This window comes from Semicossyphus pulcher, unplaced genomic scaffold (genome assembly GCF_022749685.1).
Source record: "Semicossyphus pulcher isolate SPU_LCO1_2020_fin unplaced genomic scaffold, fSemPul1.0.p SCAF_15, whole genome shotgun sequence".
In the NCBI taxonomy this organism is placed as follows: Eukaryota; Metazoa; Chordata; class Actinopteri; order Labriformes; family Labridae; genus Semicossyphus; species Semicossyphus pulcher.
Window position 1 is genome coordinate 15,794,815 of NW_027211659.1, and position 20,334 is coordinate 15,815,148.

Sequence of the window (20,334 nt, forward strand, 5' to 3'; positions counted from 1 at the left end):
GGTGCTCATGCTTTCTTTGTTATCTCTGCAGGTGTTCCTCCAATTGGCTAATGGACACACAGAACCTGGGGGTGAGGACGGCCCCCTGTCTATCTCAGAGACAGTTTCTGACACGGGATCCATCGACAGCTTCCCGTCAGACCTCAACGGAAGCGTCTCCAGCTTTAATGACAACATCAGTGAGTTCACCCGCTGTTACTTCAACCATTCGTTGTTTTGTTGATCCTTTTAACAAGCCCCTCCCTCATATCCTTTTCCCATCTGTCATCTTCACACATCACATCCAATAATAACAAGATCATTAAGAGCTGATAATAAAAATTAAAATGAAATCTTTTTTATTTCTTGATACTTGACCGTAAATGTTTGAAGAATACTCACTCATGCAGCCTAGTTCCAACAACATCCACTCTTCTTGATGGATTGCACTCCCATCTACTGGGATACAACCTAACCGTGAACCTTTAGCTCAGCTTGCCTCAAAGAGAAAAAGAAGAAAACATTGGGACAGTAAGAAAGTAAGTGCAGTAGTATAAAAATAATCCTCTCTCTCTCCTCTCATTTCTTCTCCCGTGTGTTTTATAGAGCTCACCGGTTCGACCATGGTGTGCGGCATGGCCTTGGCCTGGCAGCAGATGGCTGCCATTCTGACCAAGAGGTTCCACCACAGCCGCAGAGACTGGAAAGGCCTGATCTCCCAGATCCTGCTCCCAGTTCTGTTCATGGTGTTCGCTATGGGCCTGGGCTCCATTAAGAACGACCTGCAGCACTATCCCGAGCTGGAGCTCAGCCCGGCGCTTTACAAATTCGGACCAAGCTATTCTTTCTTCAGGTCAGTCCCAATGTCAGAGACAATACAAGAGGGAGCTGGGAGCAAAGCACACAGGAGAAAACAAGGCTAATAAGGGTGCTTTTTTACCAAGCATGTTTGAAGCACTTTGCTCTTTTGTTTCAATTCATTTGGCAAGGTCAGGCCAATGCCACTGAGGCTGAGGTGGCAACAAATAACCACAGCAAGACACCTGAAAAGTGTGTCTTGTCAAGACACATACTGATATAGCTTGTCTAAGCAAGTCTAGGAAAGAACTCTAGATGTAAAAACTTGGAGATTTATAGCAAACTGTACAGACAAATCAACAGCTCAGTGTATCCCAAGTAATTTCTCTCTAACATTTTAACTGGACGCACTAAAGTAAATGTTTAAATATTAAATCCACAGCGCCGCTAACAGCTTCACCCCTGCAACTTTAATGATGCGTCGCTGCATCTGCTTACTTGATTGGCACACTGGCGTCCTGCATCATTTGCGGGAGACGGCGTGTCGTACTTGTTATAAAACGAATGTGAAGCTGTAGTTTGTTGAAGGGCAGACAGACTTTAAGGAGCGGGAGCGAGGGAGAATGTAAGGGAAAGAGATGATTGTGATGAAGACAGCTGAGATGCCAGATCAAAGTAAGAGAGATCGAGAGTGTCAGGAGGTTGCGAGATGTCTTCATTCCTGAAAAGTCTCGTTGTTTGATCAAGGGATGTGTGAGGCAAGGGAGGAAAGGCTGATGTGCCAATCCATATCAAAGACCGTGTGGACGCTCTCGGCTGTCCTCTTCAGCTTGATGTACAAAAGAGATTGAAAGGAGTTTATTTATTTATTTTTAAGTATATCAATGTAAGGGTTTAGAGCTGAGGATGGCTGTAGCTAGCTAATGGTCAAAGGACATATGATTGATTTTAATGTACTTCAGACTTTCCTCACAGTAAGGATGCTTTATTAGAACCACTGACTGGTCACTTTATTGACAATGTTGTGTGTCAGTAAATTGCTCCTAAATCAGCTTATCTACTAAGAGATCCTTGATAAATGCCAACCTTGAACACCAGCCACCATTGGATTTTAACCAATCAATATACACTAAAACAAAATATATCCTTCTGCCTGCTAATGCCATGTAAGAGCCTTATAAAACCGCCTTTTGTTCGTGTTACTTCCTGTTGTTATTGTGTCAAAAATGTGTGTTACCTTCGAGCTTGAGGTTGTCTGTTTCCTGCCTCCACAGTAACTCAAATCCCAACTCCGAGCCGCTGATGGACACCATGATGTCATTCCCTGGGATCGATAACGCCTGCCTCAACAAGCCAGATAACCCGTACGTAATCATGCCTCGAATGGCAGCTGCTTTTCCCCTTAAAATGACCAATTTGTCAGTAAGACTCCTCTATGTATTCTACCCCTTTTCCACACCTACAGTGTTTTCAGATTTCACTCATTGTCATTCTTTTCACGCCTTGTCTTTCACCTTGTTTCATTTTTACTAGCCTGCCTCCCTCCAATTCCTGCTGCTCTCTCTCTTTCTCTGGTCTCTCTCATGTCCCTCCTCTCTATTTTCCTGCTGCTCGGCTCAACGTATGTGGCTGAAAGCCTGCAGCAGGACTCTGCCATGTGAGAGCGTCATTTGTATTCCATAAACACCCCGTGTTTATAGGCGAGATTTTCCCCTTACAGGCACTCAAATCAATGTTGGCACTCATGAACCAAACCTCTGAGGCATTTTAAAATTCTCAGCAAAGAAAAAAATATATAAATAAGATGAGCGGGAGAAGGAAATGTGCTATGGTGCAAAAGAGAGAGCATCTTTTGCTCGTGATGTCCTATAATCACAGCTACATGACAGTGAGAGAGCAGGGCACTGTGGGCTGTATTTGGTTGATCTTTATATAAAATATACAACATGGCCGGACTGTGGTCATTTTTATGGCTCATTTAAAGTAACAGGTATCCATGTGAGTGTGCCTGTGTGTCTTGCTATCTTTGTGATGGACACAAAGTGTCCCTGAAAGCATTTGGCAGATAACAAAATGTGGGGGAGCTCAACCCACACAAGAAAATTTCACACAATATGTATTACAGAATATTTTTTAAGAGCTACGAGAACTGTTCTGAACTGATATAAGAGGACATATTTAGGTCCTGATCCCACTAAAAATCTTGCAGGCTCACAGCTGCTGCATGAACGATTGCAGACACAAGCGTTGATGAAGGCCATCATATCAACTCAGTTTCAGATGTGTTCTGGGGTGTGTCTGGGGACAGTCTTGAGGCATTATCACGCACTGCAGACTCCCATCACTCCGCTGAGCCACCATTTCACTCTGTGAATGTTTCATTTAAGGGTCTGCTCAAGAAGTACAAGTCTCTGGAGATCCAGTGGGAACAGCTCCAAAGCATTTAGAGGCTGTAAATGCACCCGCCAGGAACAGGTGAGGCCGGGTCACCGAGAACTGAGTGTGTGTGTGTGTGTGTGTGTGTAAGTGTGAGTGACTTATTGTGTAAGAGTAATATATTTGTCTGTTCTCTACTCTGCAGATTTGTGAAACTGACATCGTCCAGCCCCCCCACAAGAAGATCCCGTCATCCCAGATTGTGTATAACCTGAGCGGCATCAATGTGGAGAACTACCTGGTGACCACAGCGAACAACTTCATCCGGAACAGGTGAATGCAGACAGTGTTTACATTTGGTTAATGTAGCTACAGGGAGAAGTCAACTCATGTTTCATTTAAAGGCTGCTGTAGTCTGAGTGGTGATCAATGATTGCATGAACTATTTAGAGCAAGACACATTCATAATATGACATCATTTTTGTGTAGTGCTGTAAGGCGATCAAAAAAACTAGTTTATTAATTACAAACTAAATGAATTAATCGCAATTAATCGCATATATGAATGATTTCTGTGAGAAGCACCATCACATGTAGACTCAGTCTGTATTACCCTCTTTCAGGATGGTTATATCTTACTCCCACACTTTAAAGTTATAATCTCAAAGATCTCAGTTTCGTGGCGAAAGATGGTAATTAGTGGAGCACACTTCCCAGATATCCAGACAGTGTTGCATGTGTGATGTCCACGGTTGGCTCCGGTTGTAAATCTTGATTTTCCTCGCTGACGGTCGCTTTCCTTTTCAGACTGTTTGCCTTCATCTGAGCATGAAATTTGTTTCTTTTTCTTTGGATTTTCACTTATTTTTGAAGTTGTATCTGTAGTCATCGATCTTTTCTGTGTTTGTTCAGCCGTAGTAGATTATTGTTTACGCATAACACTTGCAGAGACTGGAAAAACAGCCGCTTAGCTCCGCCTACCCTCTCTGGCAGACCAACCACTGCTGGCTGATGGAGAACGCGTCACTAACTGGGCGCCGCTTGAGATTTTTTCCACGAAAGTCGCACCAGACACCCAGTCAGTAATACTGCGAGTACAAAGGCTTTCATCAGTGGGCCACCATTGTGTTACCTCATTCAGTGATAGATAGTGACTTAACAGACATTTACTTACATGTAAATCTTTGAGATTATATCTTTAATGTCTTAATTCACAAACAACTTTAATTTGATCACTTCCCTTTAGTCGCCACAACACACAGCTGCTTGCTCCGCCCTCCTTTTTCTGTCTGTATGTTGACTGTCTTCATCAGAAGTCTGTTTTATTAAATCACAAAAGTTTTCACAGCACGTGAGACGCGTGTGGATGGTGCGATTTATTAATGACACATAATTTCAAAGCGATCGACATCAGCGCGACATCAGCACCTTTAACAAGGGACAGATTTAGGTAAAGGAAAAGATCGATCAATTAATTTATAGTAGGGACATACCAGAGGACGTCTCTGTCTGTATGTGTGAGTGTGTTTCTCTGCAGAGCGTGTGTGTTGACCCTCCTCGCGACGGGAGGGGGAGAGAGGGCAGATTGTCCACTTATTGATCAATCGAGATGGATAAAATCATAATAAATTAAAAGCCAGGTAACGCTGTGTCATGTGCTGCTGCTGTATACGGTTGTATGATCAGTGACGTATGAGGTCAGGGGATATAACAGAGTGCGATTAATCTGCGTGACAGTTTTGGACGCGTTATTTGAAATAATTACTTGTCAGTCAACTTGGAGCTTTAAATAGTTGAAACTGGCAGTGTTGCTAATGCAAGGAAAGTTAATTGTACACAAAACAAGAATGTGCAGAAATCTAATTGGTTGTAGAGATTGCAGATATTCCAGGCACTGCCTAAAAGCTGAGTTCCTCTTGTTCCTCTGCTAAAATTGGAAAGTACATCTTGTACCTTGTCAGTCACGTTTGTTGTATTTTAAATGGGGGTTTGGTGCTTTTTACCCAAATTGCTTCTCATCTGGTGGACAAGTGCTCCAATTTCAAGACACAGAAGCACACTGTGTCACATTTAATTTCTCAGCGCCACTTGGATGCCGTTGTTTTGATCAATATATGTTTGTTTTTTCAGGTATGGGGGCTTTGCTTTCGGCATGCCGCTCCCTCCTGACTTACGGATGGATCTAAGAGCAGTGCCCAAAAACCGCACGCTGTCTAAGGTAACATTTCTCTCCTCGTTTCATGCTGCCTGTCTCATTATCACCTTAATCGGCGTGCTGATGAGTAGTTTAAAGTTAAAACATGACATCCTAGTTAAAGTTGTTTGTCTCGCAGATGGAGCTGCTTTGTTACAGCATCAGTGTCATCATAAATATGCTTTACTGCAGCAATTATGCCACTGCTTTAGTGTGTAAATTTCCTAAGATGATGACGACTGCTTTTATTGTATCTATAAAGCCTTACTTTGAAATATTGTAACGTATATTGCAGAGAGGTAGAAGACAAACGTTGATGTGCAGCAGTGTGACTGATAGTTCCTGGGCCTTTATGTGTTTGTTTGCCTGGCTTTAGGTCTGGTTCAACCCTGAGGGCCACCACACAATGCCGGCATACTTAAACAGCCTCAACAACTTCATCCTGCGCTCCAATCTCCCTGCAGACAAGGATCCACGTGAATACGGTAAGCTGGGGCTGTTGCTGAAAACAGTGATGCAAGTAAAATTGAAAACTCCAGTGACTGTTGAACACAGCCTGAGATCTCACTTCAAACGATTCTATAGATGCGAAGCAGCGACAGTGAAGATCATTGCTTTCTGTTTTTGTGTCTGTTTACTCCTATTTTGTCATATTTCAATGCTTTAAGAAAAGTTCTATATGCATATAATTTATAGTGCGGTTTTCCTTTAGTCTTAGCGACAAACAATCCTCTTGTTTTCCAATAATAAGCTGAGAAAACAAGACAAGACTTGTGCAGGAGCGATGCACACATCAGTATCAGGCAAATCTATCTACTCAGGAAGGTGCCACTGATTGAACACCCAGTACATTTTGTATGCTAAATATAAAGCGAGCTGTAAACAGTGTGTTTACTCATGCTTCATTTCACTGGATTAAAGCCAGGGGGTGCTGTGTGTCCTTATACTCACAACACTATGCATTGTGAATACTGACGAGTGCCGCTCACTGGGGAGCTATGCTAAAGAGAGCAGGGCTGGTCCACGTTTTCAGTGCTGCTTCAGCTCTGAGTATTACCCTGACCATCTGCCTGCGGGCAGTAGCACGCGCATTTACATACACACACACGCGCACACACACATAAAGAAATGCTCATAAAAACATTCAGTGCATGCACAGAAACACATGCACGCATGCATACAGACACATTTGTTCCCCACTGGATGATAAAAGTGCTTGAGGGTAGAGTGTAATCATTTAAATGTTAGTACTGCAGAGGGGTGGAGATCCAGGGAGATTACTTTTCAAGGTGATGTGTATCTGTCAAATGTGAAGCCCTAACCGTCCTATTGTGTACTGCAGAACCAACTCATGGAACGGATCGTTTAGAGGTCTCCTTCAAACAGTTCTTTCATTGCAACTCTCGCAGGATTTCCTGACCGTAACTGCCCAGTGCCAACAGATGTGCCATCACACTCTTGTCCACTTTCCACACTAGAGATCATGATCACTCCCACCTGCAACAATGTTTTGTACTGAAACTTTGCCTGCCCTAACCTGTTTCTCCAGAGGAATTCACTTAGCTGTTAAAAATCCACCTTTATAAGCTGGGGACTGAAAAAAGTATTTTTTCTTTCTTTTTGTTGCATTTAAATATTAGGATGTTTTTTTTCGCCCTCTGTTATATCATACGTAACTTCTCTGGATTTTGAACTCTCTGTCGATAACTATGTAGCGTTAATGACTACAAATCACGTTTGAATTAGCCAACAGAAACCACCAATTCCAACTTGCCCCTGAGCAAGGCACTGAGCCTCCAACCTGCTTCAGGGCCGCTGCGCTCTGGCTGAACTCTCGCTCTCCCATCAGGAAATGGAAGCAGAAATGTCGAGGAGCCGTTCTTGTCTCTGAGCACCTCGAAAAAAACCTGGAAAAACGATATAGAAAATTCAATCTCCTTTGTGTGCTCTGGCAAACCAAATCATCCTGCCATATATTTTTCAATTATGTGTGTCCTAGGCTAAAGAAGCATCATTGCTCCCCTGGTAAAATATAGCCTTTATGTTGTTTTGCTGCATAATTTGTGCTTTAACGTAATACTCTGTGTCTTTCTCTTACAGCCATTTCAGTTTCCAGTCACCCCTATTTCGGCCGGGCGGATGATGAAGATGCAATGTAAGGGATACACTTCACGTTTTTCCTTCCTCTAATCAGTCAGTATTCAACAATATCATTAGCTGCACTTGCAAAAAGAAGATTGTAATTAGCATTCTAATCTGTGAAAATATCCCAGAATTAGTCAGGTCATAGTGAATATTATTGGCTGTTGTTTGGCTGAGCTCGAGATGAATTATGGAAGCGTCCTACTTTTCAATTCAAGTCGTCAAAGTCAGGGTGGACTGAGGGCAGGGAGGTACATGACAGCAGTATTTACCCATATTTGATTTTCTAAATGGATTTCCCTGAGCTTGCACTATTGATCACCGGCCTCATATAATGAGTGTTTACCCTGAAGGTGGCACAGAGGTGGATTGATTCTACCCCACTTCCCAAAATGAGTTTATATAAAATAGTCCACATTCTGCGTTAGGGACCCAGACTGTGGACTGTGCGCTTGTGTGTGAGCTTACATGTATGTAAACATGTGTGTTCCAGTGCAAATAAATCAGTCGAAGAGTTGGTCGAGTTGAAGCTTCGGTCTCACAAAGATCCGTCACCCCCGGTGCCTTATTAGCACTAAACATTTCACTGGCCATTCCCCTGTTTTTACTGCCCTTCAGGTTCTCCACATTCTCCACACTGCTTTATGTGTATTATGTAGCTGTTAGCTTGCTAAGGTAGCAGCTGCAAGTACACATTACCCCTTCTACCAGGGTGATATTCTCCTTCCTGACTTGATGTATTGATTTGGCCTGAGTCGTGTTAAAGATACAACAGGCTGTCTTGATTCTTACAGTGTGGTAGCTCGGCCCTTTGGGAAATATTCAAATGCTATCTCGGCCAAACTGAGAACAAGCCTGCTCAGTAGCTGCTGCTGCTGCTGGCTAACCTCTGTAGTTAGTGCTGGCCTAAGACGCCCATCACTTGTCACTCTTTACTCCTTCCTTCCATGACAGTCACTCCGCCGGCTTCAAACTCTTTTTCAGCCTCATGCAGATTTGTCTGTTTGGCTGGCGGGGATTCACCCCAGAGGAGGTAAAGATACAGTAGCATGCAGGAGAGGATAGAGAGCACGGGAGATGAACAGGTAGCAGCATCCAGAAAGTTTGAATGACGAGTAACTGAGGGATCAAAGCCTCAGCTGGTTGTCTGAGGTCTAGCCTGGTTCAGTAGCTTCCCAGAAGCCCCACTGGCGTACTGGTTACACAGCAAAAGCAGTGTGAAGTTAGTCTCTACAGGAAGCCATCTGTTTCTTTTACAGTTATAATCTTGTCAGAGGCGACGCACACGCATCGCTTTTTAACAAAGCCGTTTGTTATTAATGGAATTCCTATTATAGTGAGCCACTTCAATAGTTCAAATGAGCCAGGCCCCAGCAGGGAACAATAGATAGTTTGTTGGAGGGCTTTGAAATGGGACGCTGTTTTTGGAGAAGAATTACAACAGGTTGCCTCAGTTATGGTGACTCAGCACACCAGAGAATAATGACTCCTATGTGCACTTTTAATCTAAACCTTAACTCATACATTACACTCTCAATAAAGTAACGGTAAACCTAAATGAATACAAAACCACTGACACCAGAGTCATCCTGCTTTCTCCTCACAGTGTCCAGGGAATGCTCCAGATCCTGGTGGCCATGTGTGTGATGACGGGTTATTCAATCACGACAGCCAGCTTCGCCATCTATGTCGTCAACGAGCATCACAGCGGCTCCAAGAGGCTCCAGCACATCGCCGGCATCAGCGAGCCCTTCTACTGGGCCGTCAACTTCTTCTATGACATGGTGAACAGGAGAACCATGAAAAACATGCTGTCATTAATCATGTTTAAAATTCAACAGCAGATGCAAAACATTTGTGGAAAGATTACTCGACTTAATAATGTTTCATTTATATCCCTAAATCCTTTCTGCATTTGAATGACATGCCCACATCGTACTTTTCCACAGGTCATCTACATGATCCCTGTGACCTTGACTGTCGCTGTGATCGCAGCCTTCCAGATTCCAGCCTTCACAGACCGACAGAATTTGGGGGCTGTCACTCTGCTTCTGGTGCTCTTTGGGTAAGTAATATGGCCTCACAAAGCTTACGTGTAATACTACAGATAAAGAAGTGATTTTACCTCAGACATATAACCAAACAGTCTGTGAAGTCTGTTTATTCCCTGACTCATACCAGAGTGTAAATAAAACTCGTTTTCAAAAGACAGCTCTTGTCTTTGAAGATATTCGTGAATCCATACATCCTCCTGGTTTTTCTGCCAGAGTTACAGAACAATCCATCAATATCCATTCCCTTAATTGCAGACACAGCTAAAGCACAAAGAGCATGCTTGGTGACAATGTTAACAGAAAGTTATCATTGTGCTTGCTCACATAGTTATTGGTAGAGATATTGTTATAGTGATTTTTCTCGGCTTTATGTCTCCAACTGAGATTGGAATTAGCTGTAAATGGTCTATTTCACACAACTCTGTCTTAATGTCTCAATGATCTGTTCATTTAAAATGCTTATCTTCTGTTTCAAAAAGGCCTTTAATCTGCTGTTGTGGCATCAAATCAAGCTTTATACAAGTAGGAAATAACCTTAACTTTTTGTAAGCTTTTTTGTATAAAAAGCTTTTAGATTTGAGCTGTTGTAATACAGGAATTTCCCCCAATGGGGGATCAGTAAAGTCTATCTTATATTATTTTAATTTTAACTGCATATTAAAGTCAGAATTCTCTTTGGCGGCACCTTTGGACATAAACAGTAATTGCGGGAGCACACTTCCCAGATATCCAGACAGTGTCGCATGTGTGACGTCCACGTTTGGCTCCGGTTGTAAATCTTGATTTTCCTCGCTGACGGTCGCTTTCCTCTTTGGACTGTTTGCCTTCATCTGAGCGTCAAATTTCTTTCTTTTTCTTTGGATTTTCACTTATTTTTGAAGTTGTATCTGTAGTCATCGATCTTTTCTTTGTTTGTTCAGCTATAGCAGATTACCATTTACTCGCAACACTTGCAGAGACTTGCAACCACTTAGCTCCGCCTACCCTCTCTGGCAGACCAACCACTGCTGGGTGATGGAAAACGCGTCACTAACTGGGCGCTGATTGTGATTTTTTCCACAAAGGCACCAGACACCCAGTCCATAATACTGCAAATACAAAGGCTTTCATCAGTGGGCCATAGGCTCAATCACCATTGTGTTACCTAATTTGGCTATAGATAGTGATTTAACAGGCATTTATTTAGATGAAAATCTTCGACATTATATCTTTAAACAACATGAATTGGGTTAATGGTAACATTCACCACAGATAGATGTTGCGGTAAATGTCAATACAGATTGGACAAACACAAGTTAGCAATTGTAAAAGAGTGTAAAGTTATAAACGTCAAATGAAAAATGACCAGTTTGTGGTTTTGTTGGTCTTTGAGCGTGTTTTCGTGTATCATTGACTAACAGTGATTCGAGGATGAATCAGGACATCATAAGGCTGAAAATGTAATCAATTATTCAGATACAAACCCTGTGTAGTAACTGTGTCTCGATCAGCTGTTTGCACCTTTGGTTTTGTAGCTCCGGTGACATTACGGATCTCAAACCACTGCAACAAGCGTAAATGAAAAGGATGTCGTCCATCCCAAAAAGAATACAAAAACATCCTCTCTGCTCTGATGCAAGTGACTGCATCAAAGCATATTCGATGAAGCTTTACTCTGCAGCAGGAAAATAGTCCTCACCATACACTCGAAATAACTGAGGAGTTTTTATGGCCGAACAGTAGAATGTTTGGCCAGTCTTCCTAATCCTGGCTGCAGGCGAACTGACCATGTGCTTCCTGCAAAGGATATGTATCAATTAAAGCCTGTCCTCACGTACACTCTTTATTTTCTCTCCTCCACTGCTCTTAGTTTGTTTGCCACTAGGTAGGATTTACAGCACTGAGCATACGGAGGCTGCCGTTCCTCTAACACAAACACAGCTCAATTTTTCAGCATTTCTCGCACAGACAGATGGTAGGACTGAAATCTGTTAGAAAAATCACTACCAACATGTTTATTCGCGGATGCAAGCCAAAGATGCTAGTGTGAGATCAGCAATAAACAGAGCTCATGGCAAAAACAGTTCGACTTGGTGTGAGAAAGACTATCGCTCTATCATCTCAGGATACCAGGTTTTAAATCAACCTGCTTATTAAAATGAATTATTTTTAAAGGGATGTTTCCCACATCTGGATTACTGAGATTGCTTACATCATCCCCCAACTGTAGCTGTGGCTTAGCCTCGTGTGTTTCCTGTTGCAGTCGCAGGCCTCGTCCTGAGCCCTAGATCTTCGGAGGCCAAGTCAGCACTCTGCTTCTCATTTATCAGACAGATGTCTCCCTCCCAAGCAATGAATAATCACAGCGCTCCATCTGTCAGGCGGCACCCACCTGGCCTGGTCTGCAGCCTTCCTGCTTCTGCTCCTTGTCATGCTTTGGCACCCACAGTCTGCCTACCCAGCACCTTTTTTTGGACATGGCACGCAGATGCTTTGTCTCTGTCTGGCTCTATCTGTTTGTGTCTCTTTCTTTTCTCCACCCTACTTCTGTCTTCCTCTGCGCTTTTCTCCCCTCCCTCTCTTCATCTGAGTCTCGCTGACCCAGACACCCCAATCAAATGAACAAGCAGATTATGTGAGAGAAAAGAGACAACAAAAAGGGATGTTCTGCCACTAGGGGAATAAAGGGAGAAGTAATTTATCTTCCTCTCTTTTGGCGTCATGACTGAATGTTTACACTCCTCATGCTGTGGTATTTTCCCTCTTTTCTGTCGGCTTTTGGTGCCTTTTTCATTTTCACAGTTGCTCTGTTTAGTCTGTGAAAGGCCTGAGCCACTTCAGTTTTAAAAAAGCAAGGTCACGGCATTTTAGAAGACGGATTTGGGAGGAGGACTGTATACGTTCCCTTTATCCGCTTTGTGGGTTCTCTGAAGGTTTTCTGAAGATCACAGCAAAGCTGTCCTTAGATGTTTGAATGTATGGAGTTATTTTTTCTTCTGTCATTGTTTAATCCTCAGGTTTGCAACCTTCCCCTGGATGTATCTCTTATCGGGTGTCTTCAAGGATGCAGAGATGGCCTTCATCTCCCTTGTGTGCATCAACCTCTTCATCAGCATCAACACCATCATGTCTACCTCCATCCTCTACTTCCTGAGTCAAATATCATCGATTAACCCTGAGGTCAGCATAAACTGATAAATGCAGTACTTAAATGCGTCACTGTTCATTAATTGATGAATTAAACTAAGTCAGTCCCTGTAGCTGCTAAGATTAAGAGTCTCAGATCACCTTAACTCAGCCTGTTCTTCTGTCCTTCCCTCCTGTAGATGATCCAGGTCATCTTCAAAAGGCTCTGCAACGCCTTCCTCATCTTCCCCCAGTTCAACTTTGGCCACGGGATGATGCAGCTGGCCAGGAAGAACATCGAGGTCCAGATCCTCAGCGGCTACGGCATCGACGCCTATCAGAACCCGTTCTCGACAGAAGCCCTGGGCTGGATGTTCATCTCCTCCTTCATCCAAGGCCTGGTGTTCTTCACCCTGCGCCTCCTGCTCAACAAGTTTCTCATACGTAAAGTCAAGTAAGGAAAAATGAAGCTCCATGTGCGCACATCTAACCTAGTTTTAGAGTGAGAATAGACTTCAGAATGTGGGATTTAGATAAACTTAAGTTGGATTTCTCCTGGATAATATGTTCCTGCACATCATGACTTTGTGTTTTTCATAGAAAGGCAACTCTGTTCTCTGCATTTTACAGCCCAGCATATGAAAGTTGTGATAAAAAATGCAGAGAATATGCACGATAAGAGTCCAAACTCCAAAATGAACATAAAATACAAATAAAAGCTACAAATATTGAACCCAAAGACACCAAAGATTGGGCATTCTCTGTGTCTCTGCAAGTTACTAAACTCTAAAAAACAATTTTTCCCTTTGCAGACGTCTCATTTGCCGCAGAAAGACGGTGCCCCATGTGGCCCATGAGGACGACGATGAGGATGTGGCAAACGAGCACCAACGGGTGTCCAGCGGAGCAGCCGGCTCAGACGTACTGCAGGTCAACCAGCTCACGAAGGTCTATCAACACCTCAAAAAGAAGGTCCATGCTGTCAAGAGGGTCTCTCTGGGCATTCCTGCAGGAGAGGTAAGCGTTATAGTGACCTAAAGCAGGAATATGAATTACTAATACGAATGAAATCAAGTGGGAAAGGGGCATTGGGGCATTCTGCTATTCAACCTTTTGCTGTAAATATATAGTTATACCCCTTTCCAACCGAAATTAGCGGTCGTATTAGCATTATCGTTGGTGCGGGGTTTTCAGACCTGCTTATCGATGCCGATTGTCTCTTTTCAAATTGCCAGTGGAGTATACTCGGCCTCTTTTTAGCTGTGTCACCGTCTGATGTCACAAACACGCCGGAGACAGCTTTAGTAAACAGTGAAGATGTTACGGTGGTTGGTCTTAATTGTATCTATTACTCATTCAGTCTGTTTATCAAAATTCGGCGGCGACACATTTGAAACGATGGAATTCATAGCTAAGATGAGAAGGAGTCGCAGAAGTTACCGACGGAGCATAGCATCGCACCGGTAAGGGGCCGAAGATTAGCGTGTCGACCCGGGTGTTGTGTTCCCATCGATGCCGATCGGAGCCGAGGCGATAATTACCCGGGTCTACTGCAGAGTCATTTGACCCGGGTCTGAATGCCGATTGTAACCTTTCCCACTAAGCAAAAAAGGCAGGTGTTAGTGAGTTTTTTGATCAGTGAGAAAGTGGCTTTAGTGACCAAAGCTGACTATGCATGGTGGACAAAAGCTTTAGTATTACTAATCGATGGGTGTTTACTTTCAGTGCTTTGGTCTGCTTGGAGTGAATGGAGCAGGAAAAACAACCACGTTCAAGATGCTGACTGGAGATGTCAGCCCCACTGACGGCACAGCACAGATCAGGGATCGGGATGGGTAAGCTCGACATGAATTTAAGTATTCCTCATTAAGCGCACACATTTTCATCGGTTACACTTTGCTTTAAGGTCACTGGCTGCAGGCCATTATTGACCTCTTGCCTTTCCTTATGCCTATAATCATAGCACTGCATGTACATTCCTAAACACATCAGGTCAATATTCGTATATTTAGCATATATTTCTCCTGCAAGCTGAGGGGGACTGAAGAAGAGAGTCTCTCACAGGCAGAGAGCTGTGATTTCATTTGTACAGGTGTCCAAGCTGCACTGTCTAATGAGTCTGAGCTAGATTCAATTTGCATAACACAAATATCCACAAATGAGGGTTTTTATTGCCTCAAATCTCCCAAAATTTACACAGATATGTTTTGGGATTTAGCAAGTAGCAGCTGTATCTAACACCTCTATCTCAGGCGCTTGTATACAGATATAAACCAACACTATCCTCATGGGTCCAGCTGCCTTTTTACAGCTCTTTTGTTAAGCTGTTTGGGGGCTATTCCCAGAACAGCACACTACAGACAGCACAGCCAATAGTGAACCCTGCATGTCCATCTGCCCTTCACCATGTGGTGGAGACCATTTAAGAGAATATGTCTTTCTCTGCCTTTTTCCCCCAGGCGGCTGGTAGACATCATGGAGTGCCGGAACCAGGGAATTAACATTGGCTACTGTCCCCAGGTAGACGCTCTGGACAATCTGCTCACCGGAGAGGAGCACTTGTACTTCTACGCTCGCATCCGAGGCATCTCAAAGAGAGAGATAGACGGGGTAAGGAGACGCTGCAGGCTCTGAGCTTCTTTTTTCAAAGCTCCGGGTAGTGACAACACCATCCGCAAAATGACACCAGATCTGATAGAAATTCAAAAGGTGCACTCCCACTGCAGGACGAGTAACTGTTGATGCTTCCATGCATACTGAATCGGAGGGGCGTGAAGCGTTGAGTGATGCGTGCTGAAAGCTGGACTATCTGGGGCAAAATGGAAAAAGCTTTTGTTGTCAGCTCGTGCAGTCCAAACTTCCGAATGAAGCTGATGCTGTATGCTTCACTGAAGACAAATTTACATTTAAACGATACATTGATGATGAGAGGATCTCATTTGACGTGTCACTTTGGCCCCATTCTTCTCATTTATCTTTCTGAGAACTAATCAATCTTGCTTCTGCGGTGATTACTGAGCGTGCCTGTCTCTTGCTGCTGACATGAGAGGAATATGCAAACCAACCAATCAACATACGAAGTGATTTCTACATTTTCCATTTTGTTTTTTTTTCCCCAAAAAAGAAAAAAAAAAGAAAAGAGACAGCTTTGAGTTGTTGAAAACATCCCCACTCTACGCTATCTAAATTGTATGCAGAAAAACATCCATCTATATTTGCCTCTCTCGTTCTCCCGGCAACCGTTTGCAACTGCAGACGAGCAAAACATTGATTTTATCTGACAGTCTCAGTCATGTTCCAAACACAATTACACATATACATTAGCAAGGCTGCACAACAACACACATGTACTTATACGGAGAGGAGCAGAAATATGGATCCGTCTGCCTCTAATCGCCTTCGCTGCTGTTGTTCCAGCTCCTCTTCTCTGGTCAGGATAGTGACAACAATGGTTATAATGGCCGCAGCATCGGTGTCGGGCTAATTCACAAAGATGAGGGTATATACAGAGTTCCTCTTATGTTGTCTCCCACTGACAGTCCCCTAGCTGTGGATAATGAGACAAGCCTTAATGGGGTCATTTCGCATTGACATGGTTTTGTCAGGCTTAATGAGCTGCTACATCAAAGGTGATCGAAATGGGCTTTTATGAGAGGATGTAAAAATACAAACTATTCTGATCCGAGCCAGTCAGGTATATGCTGTGCTGCCAGTGCTTATCATGCAAATCTAGTGGCTGACACTGTTTATTTGTCTAAAGTATGAGACGTCTTACAGTGTGCTCTAATACCCTGGATCAGTGAGCTCAGAATCATATGGAAAATCAACAGTAAAGGCGCAAATCCTCTTATAGAGAGAAAGCAGAGAAAGCTATCTATTGCGCTCACTTGCTTCATTGATCTGGTTTCCAAACTTGCCAACTGATGGGAAAAGGGCGAAAGCGTTCCGATGGGAAATCACCCCAAGCTATTTGAAAATGAACTGGTATTTACAGCACGCTATTTCATGTGATTAATAGGCAAGCATAGAGATTTTTAAGAGACTGAAATGGTTATGAGCCATTAAGGGTTTTCCACATCTGCTTTCAGTGTGGCTTAACTCGCAGGATAAATTGATAGATTATGCTGCGTCAGTTCCTGTTCTGTAAAGCCGCCACAGCCCCGGGACAGCATGGAGTGTACATAGAATAAAGTCACACAGTGAAGCCATCATTGTTGTACAAACAATATTAAATATGCATGGGAGAGTGGGACGGATAGATAGATCAACTGGACAGAATAGGAGAAGAATAATAGAAGTGAATATGAATATCAAGTAGCCAATAAGTTGTAGGACCACCCTTTGCCCTCAGGAAAGCTTTGTGTAAATCTACCTCTCCCTGCTGAGTTTCTGTCCTGAATTGTAGATAAAGTGATATCAGCCTTTTCCAGTGGCGTAACGTGTCAGCTCCGGGCCCCAATGCGAGGCTAAGAGCGGGTTCCAACAGTCACAATGCATCATAATGTTCTGCCTGCTCGTCACTGCGCGTTCCTCCCCTTCTGATCTACGTAGAACTAAAGAATAAGACTTCATCTGACGATTATGTCCTATTTTGACATTGATTAATCATTCGTTTAGTCTATAACATTTTTAAAAAGTAGTGATCGCAATTTCTCAGAGCCAAAAGTGACATCTTCAAATGTAACAATTGTAAACAACAGTTCAAAACAGAAAGACATTTCATTTACAACATGAAAAGAAGCAGCAGGGCTTTACAATTATGAAGCTGGAACCAGCAAATGTTTGACATTTATGCTTTAAATTCACCAAAAGACTCATCAATTATAAAATATTTGGCAATTCACGATCAACTAATGGAATGATTGTTGCACCTCTACTAGAGAACAACATGTGGGTCTACCAAATAGTCTCATATACCTATGGTCACAAATATGTGCGTATAATCCAATGAATATGACACGTCTCCGTCTGCTCTCATTGTACAAAATTGAAGCCAAAATAACTCCCGTGATAGGTGCTGTTATTACTATGAACTAAGCATCTAATAAGATAATTAAAGATGGCAGTCTATGCAATAATAATAAATGATATATTTTATGCCTAACATTGATTTTACAACACATATAAACCGTCTGTGTGCTACCTTCCAGCTGACATTTGTGCATCTCTCTTCATATGCTATTTATTATTCTGTTCATCCACTGTATAATCCCCTGCATGTCTCCTTCAAAGGTGGTGAAATATCTGCTGAAGAGGCTGGAGCTGAACTATCACAGCAACATCACCACCGAAGGTTACAGCTGTGGCACCCGCAGGAAGCTCTCTACTGCGCTCGCTCTCATCGGGCATCCTCAAATCCTGCTCCTGGTGAGGACACGTCCCGCTCACGCCATTCTAGCTGCCCTTTTAAATGCCTAACTGGCCACCAGACAGCAAATATTAAACTGTTCCTCCTGAAAGGGTCTTTGAAGGAAAGTAGATATTGATCCCTCAGACTTGGCAGATCTCATATAGTTAATTAGTCTGCTTCCTCAGGCTTACCCAGGGGTGGTTTTCCCTGTAACTTTTTACCTTATGTCTCTATCGAAGGCTCCTTTCTCTTCCTCCCTCTCCTTCCTTCTATCCACATCTCGCTATCTATTTTGTTTCCTCAGAGTATCTCCATCTTCTCTCGAATTTTCCCTCTCCTTTCGATTTCCCTTCTTATAATGCATTCGGTCTACTCCTTTTTGTTCTCCTTGATCTTGTTTTTCCCTTCTTCCACTGTATGTGCACACTGTTTGCAATCCACCGCCTCCCTCAATTAACTCTCCCCTTGATCTCTTTATCTCGTCTGCTCGTCTTTGTTTCGCACAAACTGCTATTCTCTTCTCATTCCTTCTCTTCTCCGCAGGACGAGCCGAGCTCTGGCATGGACCCTCGCACCAAGCGTCACCTGTGGAAAATCATCTCGGAAGAAGTGAAAGGAAAATGCGCCGTTGTCCTCACCTCTCACAGGTTAGAATATTATTAGAGATTTGCAGCAGCTGCTGCTTCGCATGAATCCTGATCAAAAAAACATTGGATATCACAGAGAAACATTGGTGTTAAATCCCAGTACATGTAATACACACATTGTATTGTTTAACACGATACTAGAGAAGATTGCCAGGAAAAGTTATTTTCAGAGTAACAGCATGGTTAATTACTGTATGCTCGCAGGTCCTATTTTGACCTTTTGTCTTTGTGTCCTTGTCTTTGTATCTCAGCATGGAGGAGTGTGAGGCGCTGTGCAGCCGTCTTGCTATCATGGTGAAAGGTCAGTTCCGTTGCCTGGGCTCCCTGCAGCACATTAAGAACAGGTTAGTGACCTCTGCTCATCCTCCAATCTAGCCATTACTGCCTTCCCCACTCTGCCTCCACAGCCCCCTATAACCCGCCCTCTCCTCTGTGGTCCTTTGCGCAAGCAAATGCTGATCTTACTTCTTTCCTTTCACAGTGTTTCCCCCTACCCACTTCACCTCACCCCTACCCCTCCGTCATGTAATAACACAATTCTTTGTTCATAACACCTCGTACGTGCAGGTTCGGCAGCGGGTTCACTGTGAAGATGTACTTGGCCAATGCCTCCTGCGACGTAGAGGCAATCACTGGCTTCATGCAGCGCAGATTCCCCAGCACTTATCTCAAGGTGAGCTTTGCCAGCTATTGAAAGTATTCAAGTGTACTTGGTAGAGTCAAGAGAAACGACTTAGTATTTTGTACATTTCAGTGGAATGTTGCAGCAAATTTGGTTGAGTTGTTGTATGTGTGATATTTTCTGAGCTTTATGAGTTGGCTGTTGTTTCTGTCCTTAAAGGGCCAGTTCGGCGATTTTCAACCTCAGTCCTATCATGCTATTATGGGGCGCTAATGCCATTATGGTAGAAGCAAAAGCTATTTACCTCTGTACCTTAGGAGGACACTATCTGTTTCTCCAATGGGCCCTGGAAATCCTCCACATAAAACATGTCATCTGGCGGAGGCCAGGGAGCTTGCTAAACTACAATTCCTCAATTTAGGACGCTTGCCTCTGATGTCATGTCTCGTTCAAAATCGTCAGGTTTGAAATGTAGACCTGAAGATTTTGGACGATCCACCGGTATTATCTAGTCTTATTTCGGATTCTGTACCGCTCTGAGCAGTAGTATTTCACTGCAGCGTCGCTTGCTGGGCCGTTCCTTTAAGAGGGAGTGGCACAATGCACGCTGGGTGTTGTAGGAATGTAGAATGGGTGAAACCACAAGCTGTTTCTACGACTGGCGATGGTGCCATTTTCAAATATTAGTGCTTCTATCAATTACCAGCTTTGACTGACAGCGGCTTTTTCCAGGGGCGAATTGCTCCTTTAAAGCAGCATTAGATTGATCCATTTGCCACTTGGCGGTAGCAAAACAAGCTAAAACCATCACCGCAAGCAGTAAAATATTTACGCTTCAGGCAACATTAACGCTAGTTTGAAATTGTGTTTCTGTCCAAAGAATGAATGTTAGTCTAATATTCACACCAGTGAGTGAACACTGGGTTTAACAGCGTTTTTTGGTGTGATGAAAGATTTGTCACCTCTTTGTGACCCTTTTAAAGCGACATTATCATTATTAATATGACAATAATGTTCGTCAGAGGGAATATTTGTGAATATTTAACCCTCTTCTTCTGCCTTATCTC

General features: G+C 43.2%; 1 protein-coding gene across 1 annotated transcript in view; it reads left to right on the forward strand.

Annotated features, from left to right (window-relative positions):
- abca12 (ATP-binding cassette, sub-family A (ABC1), member 12) overlaps positions 1–20,334 on the forward strand; it is a 67,569-nt gene that overhangs the window by 45,777 nt on the left and 1,458 nt on the right. The window contains exons 51-69 of the mRNA XM_069663467.1: positions 32–179; positions 586–832; positions 2,052–2,141; positions 3,165–3,252; positions 3,359–3,486; positions 5,284–5,371; positions 5,724–5,832; positions 7,448–7,502; positions 9,096–9,273; positions 9,439–9,554; positions 12,540–12,702; positions 12,849–13,102; positions 13,461–13,665; positions 14,374–14,483; positions 15,108–15,258; positions 17,881–18,015; positions 18,542–18,645; positions 18,897–18,989; positions 19,213–19,318. Of these exons, the coding sequence (XP_069519568.1) occupies positions 32–179; positions 586–832; positions 2,052–2,141; positions 3,165–3,252; positions 3,359–3,486; positions 5,284–5,371; positions 5,724–5,832; positions 7,448–7,502; positions 9,096–9,273; positions 9,439–9,554; positions 12,540–12,702; positions 12,849–13,102; positions 13,461–13,665; positions 14,374–14,483; positions 15,108–15,258; positions 17,881–18,015; positions 18,542–18,645; positions 18,897–18,989; positions 19,213–19,318 (2,568 nt within the window). The remainder of the gene's footprint in view (positions 1–31; positions 180–585; positions 833–2,051; positions 2,142–3,164; positions 3,253–3,358; positions 3,487–5,283; positions 5,372–5,723; positions 5,833–7,447; positions 7,503–9,095; positions 9,274–9,438; positions 9,555–12,539; positions 12,703–12,848; positions 13,103–13,460; positions 13,666–14,373; positions 14,484–15,107; positions 15,259–17,880; positions 18,016–18,541; positions 18,646–18,896; positions 18,990–19,212; positions 19,319–20,334) is intronic.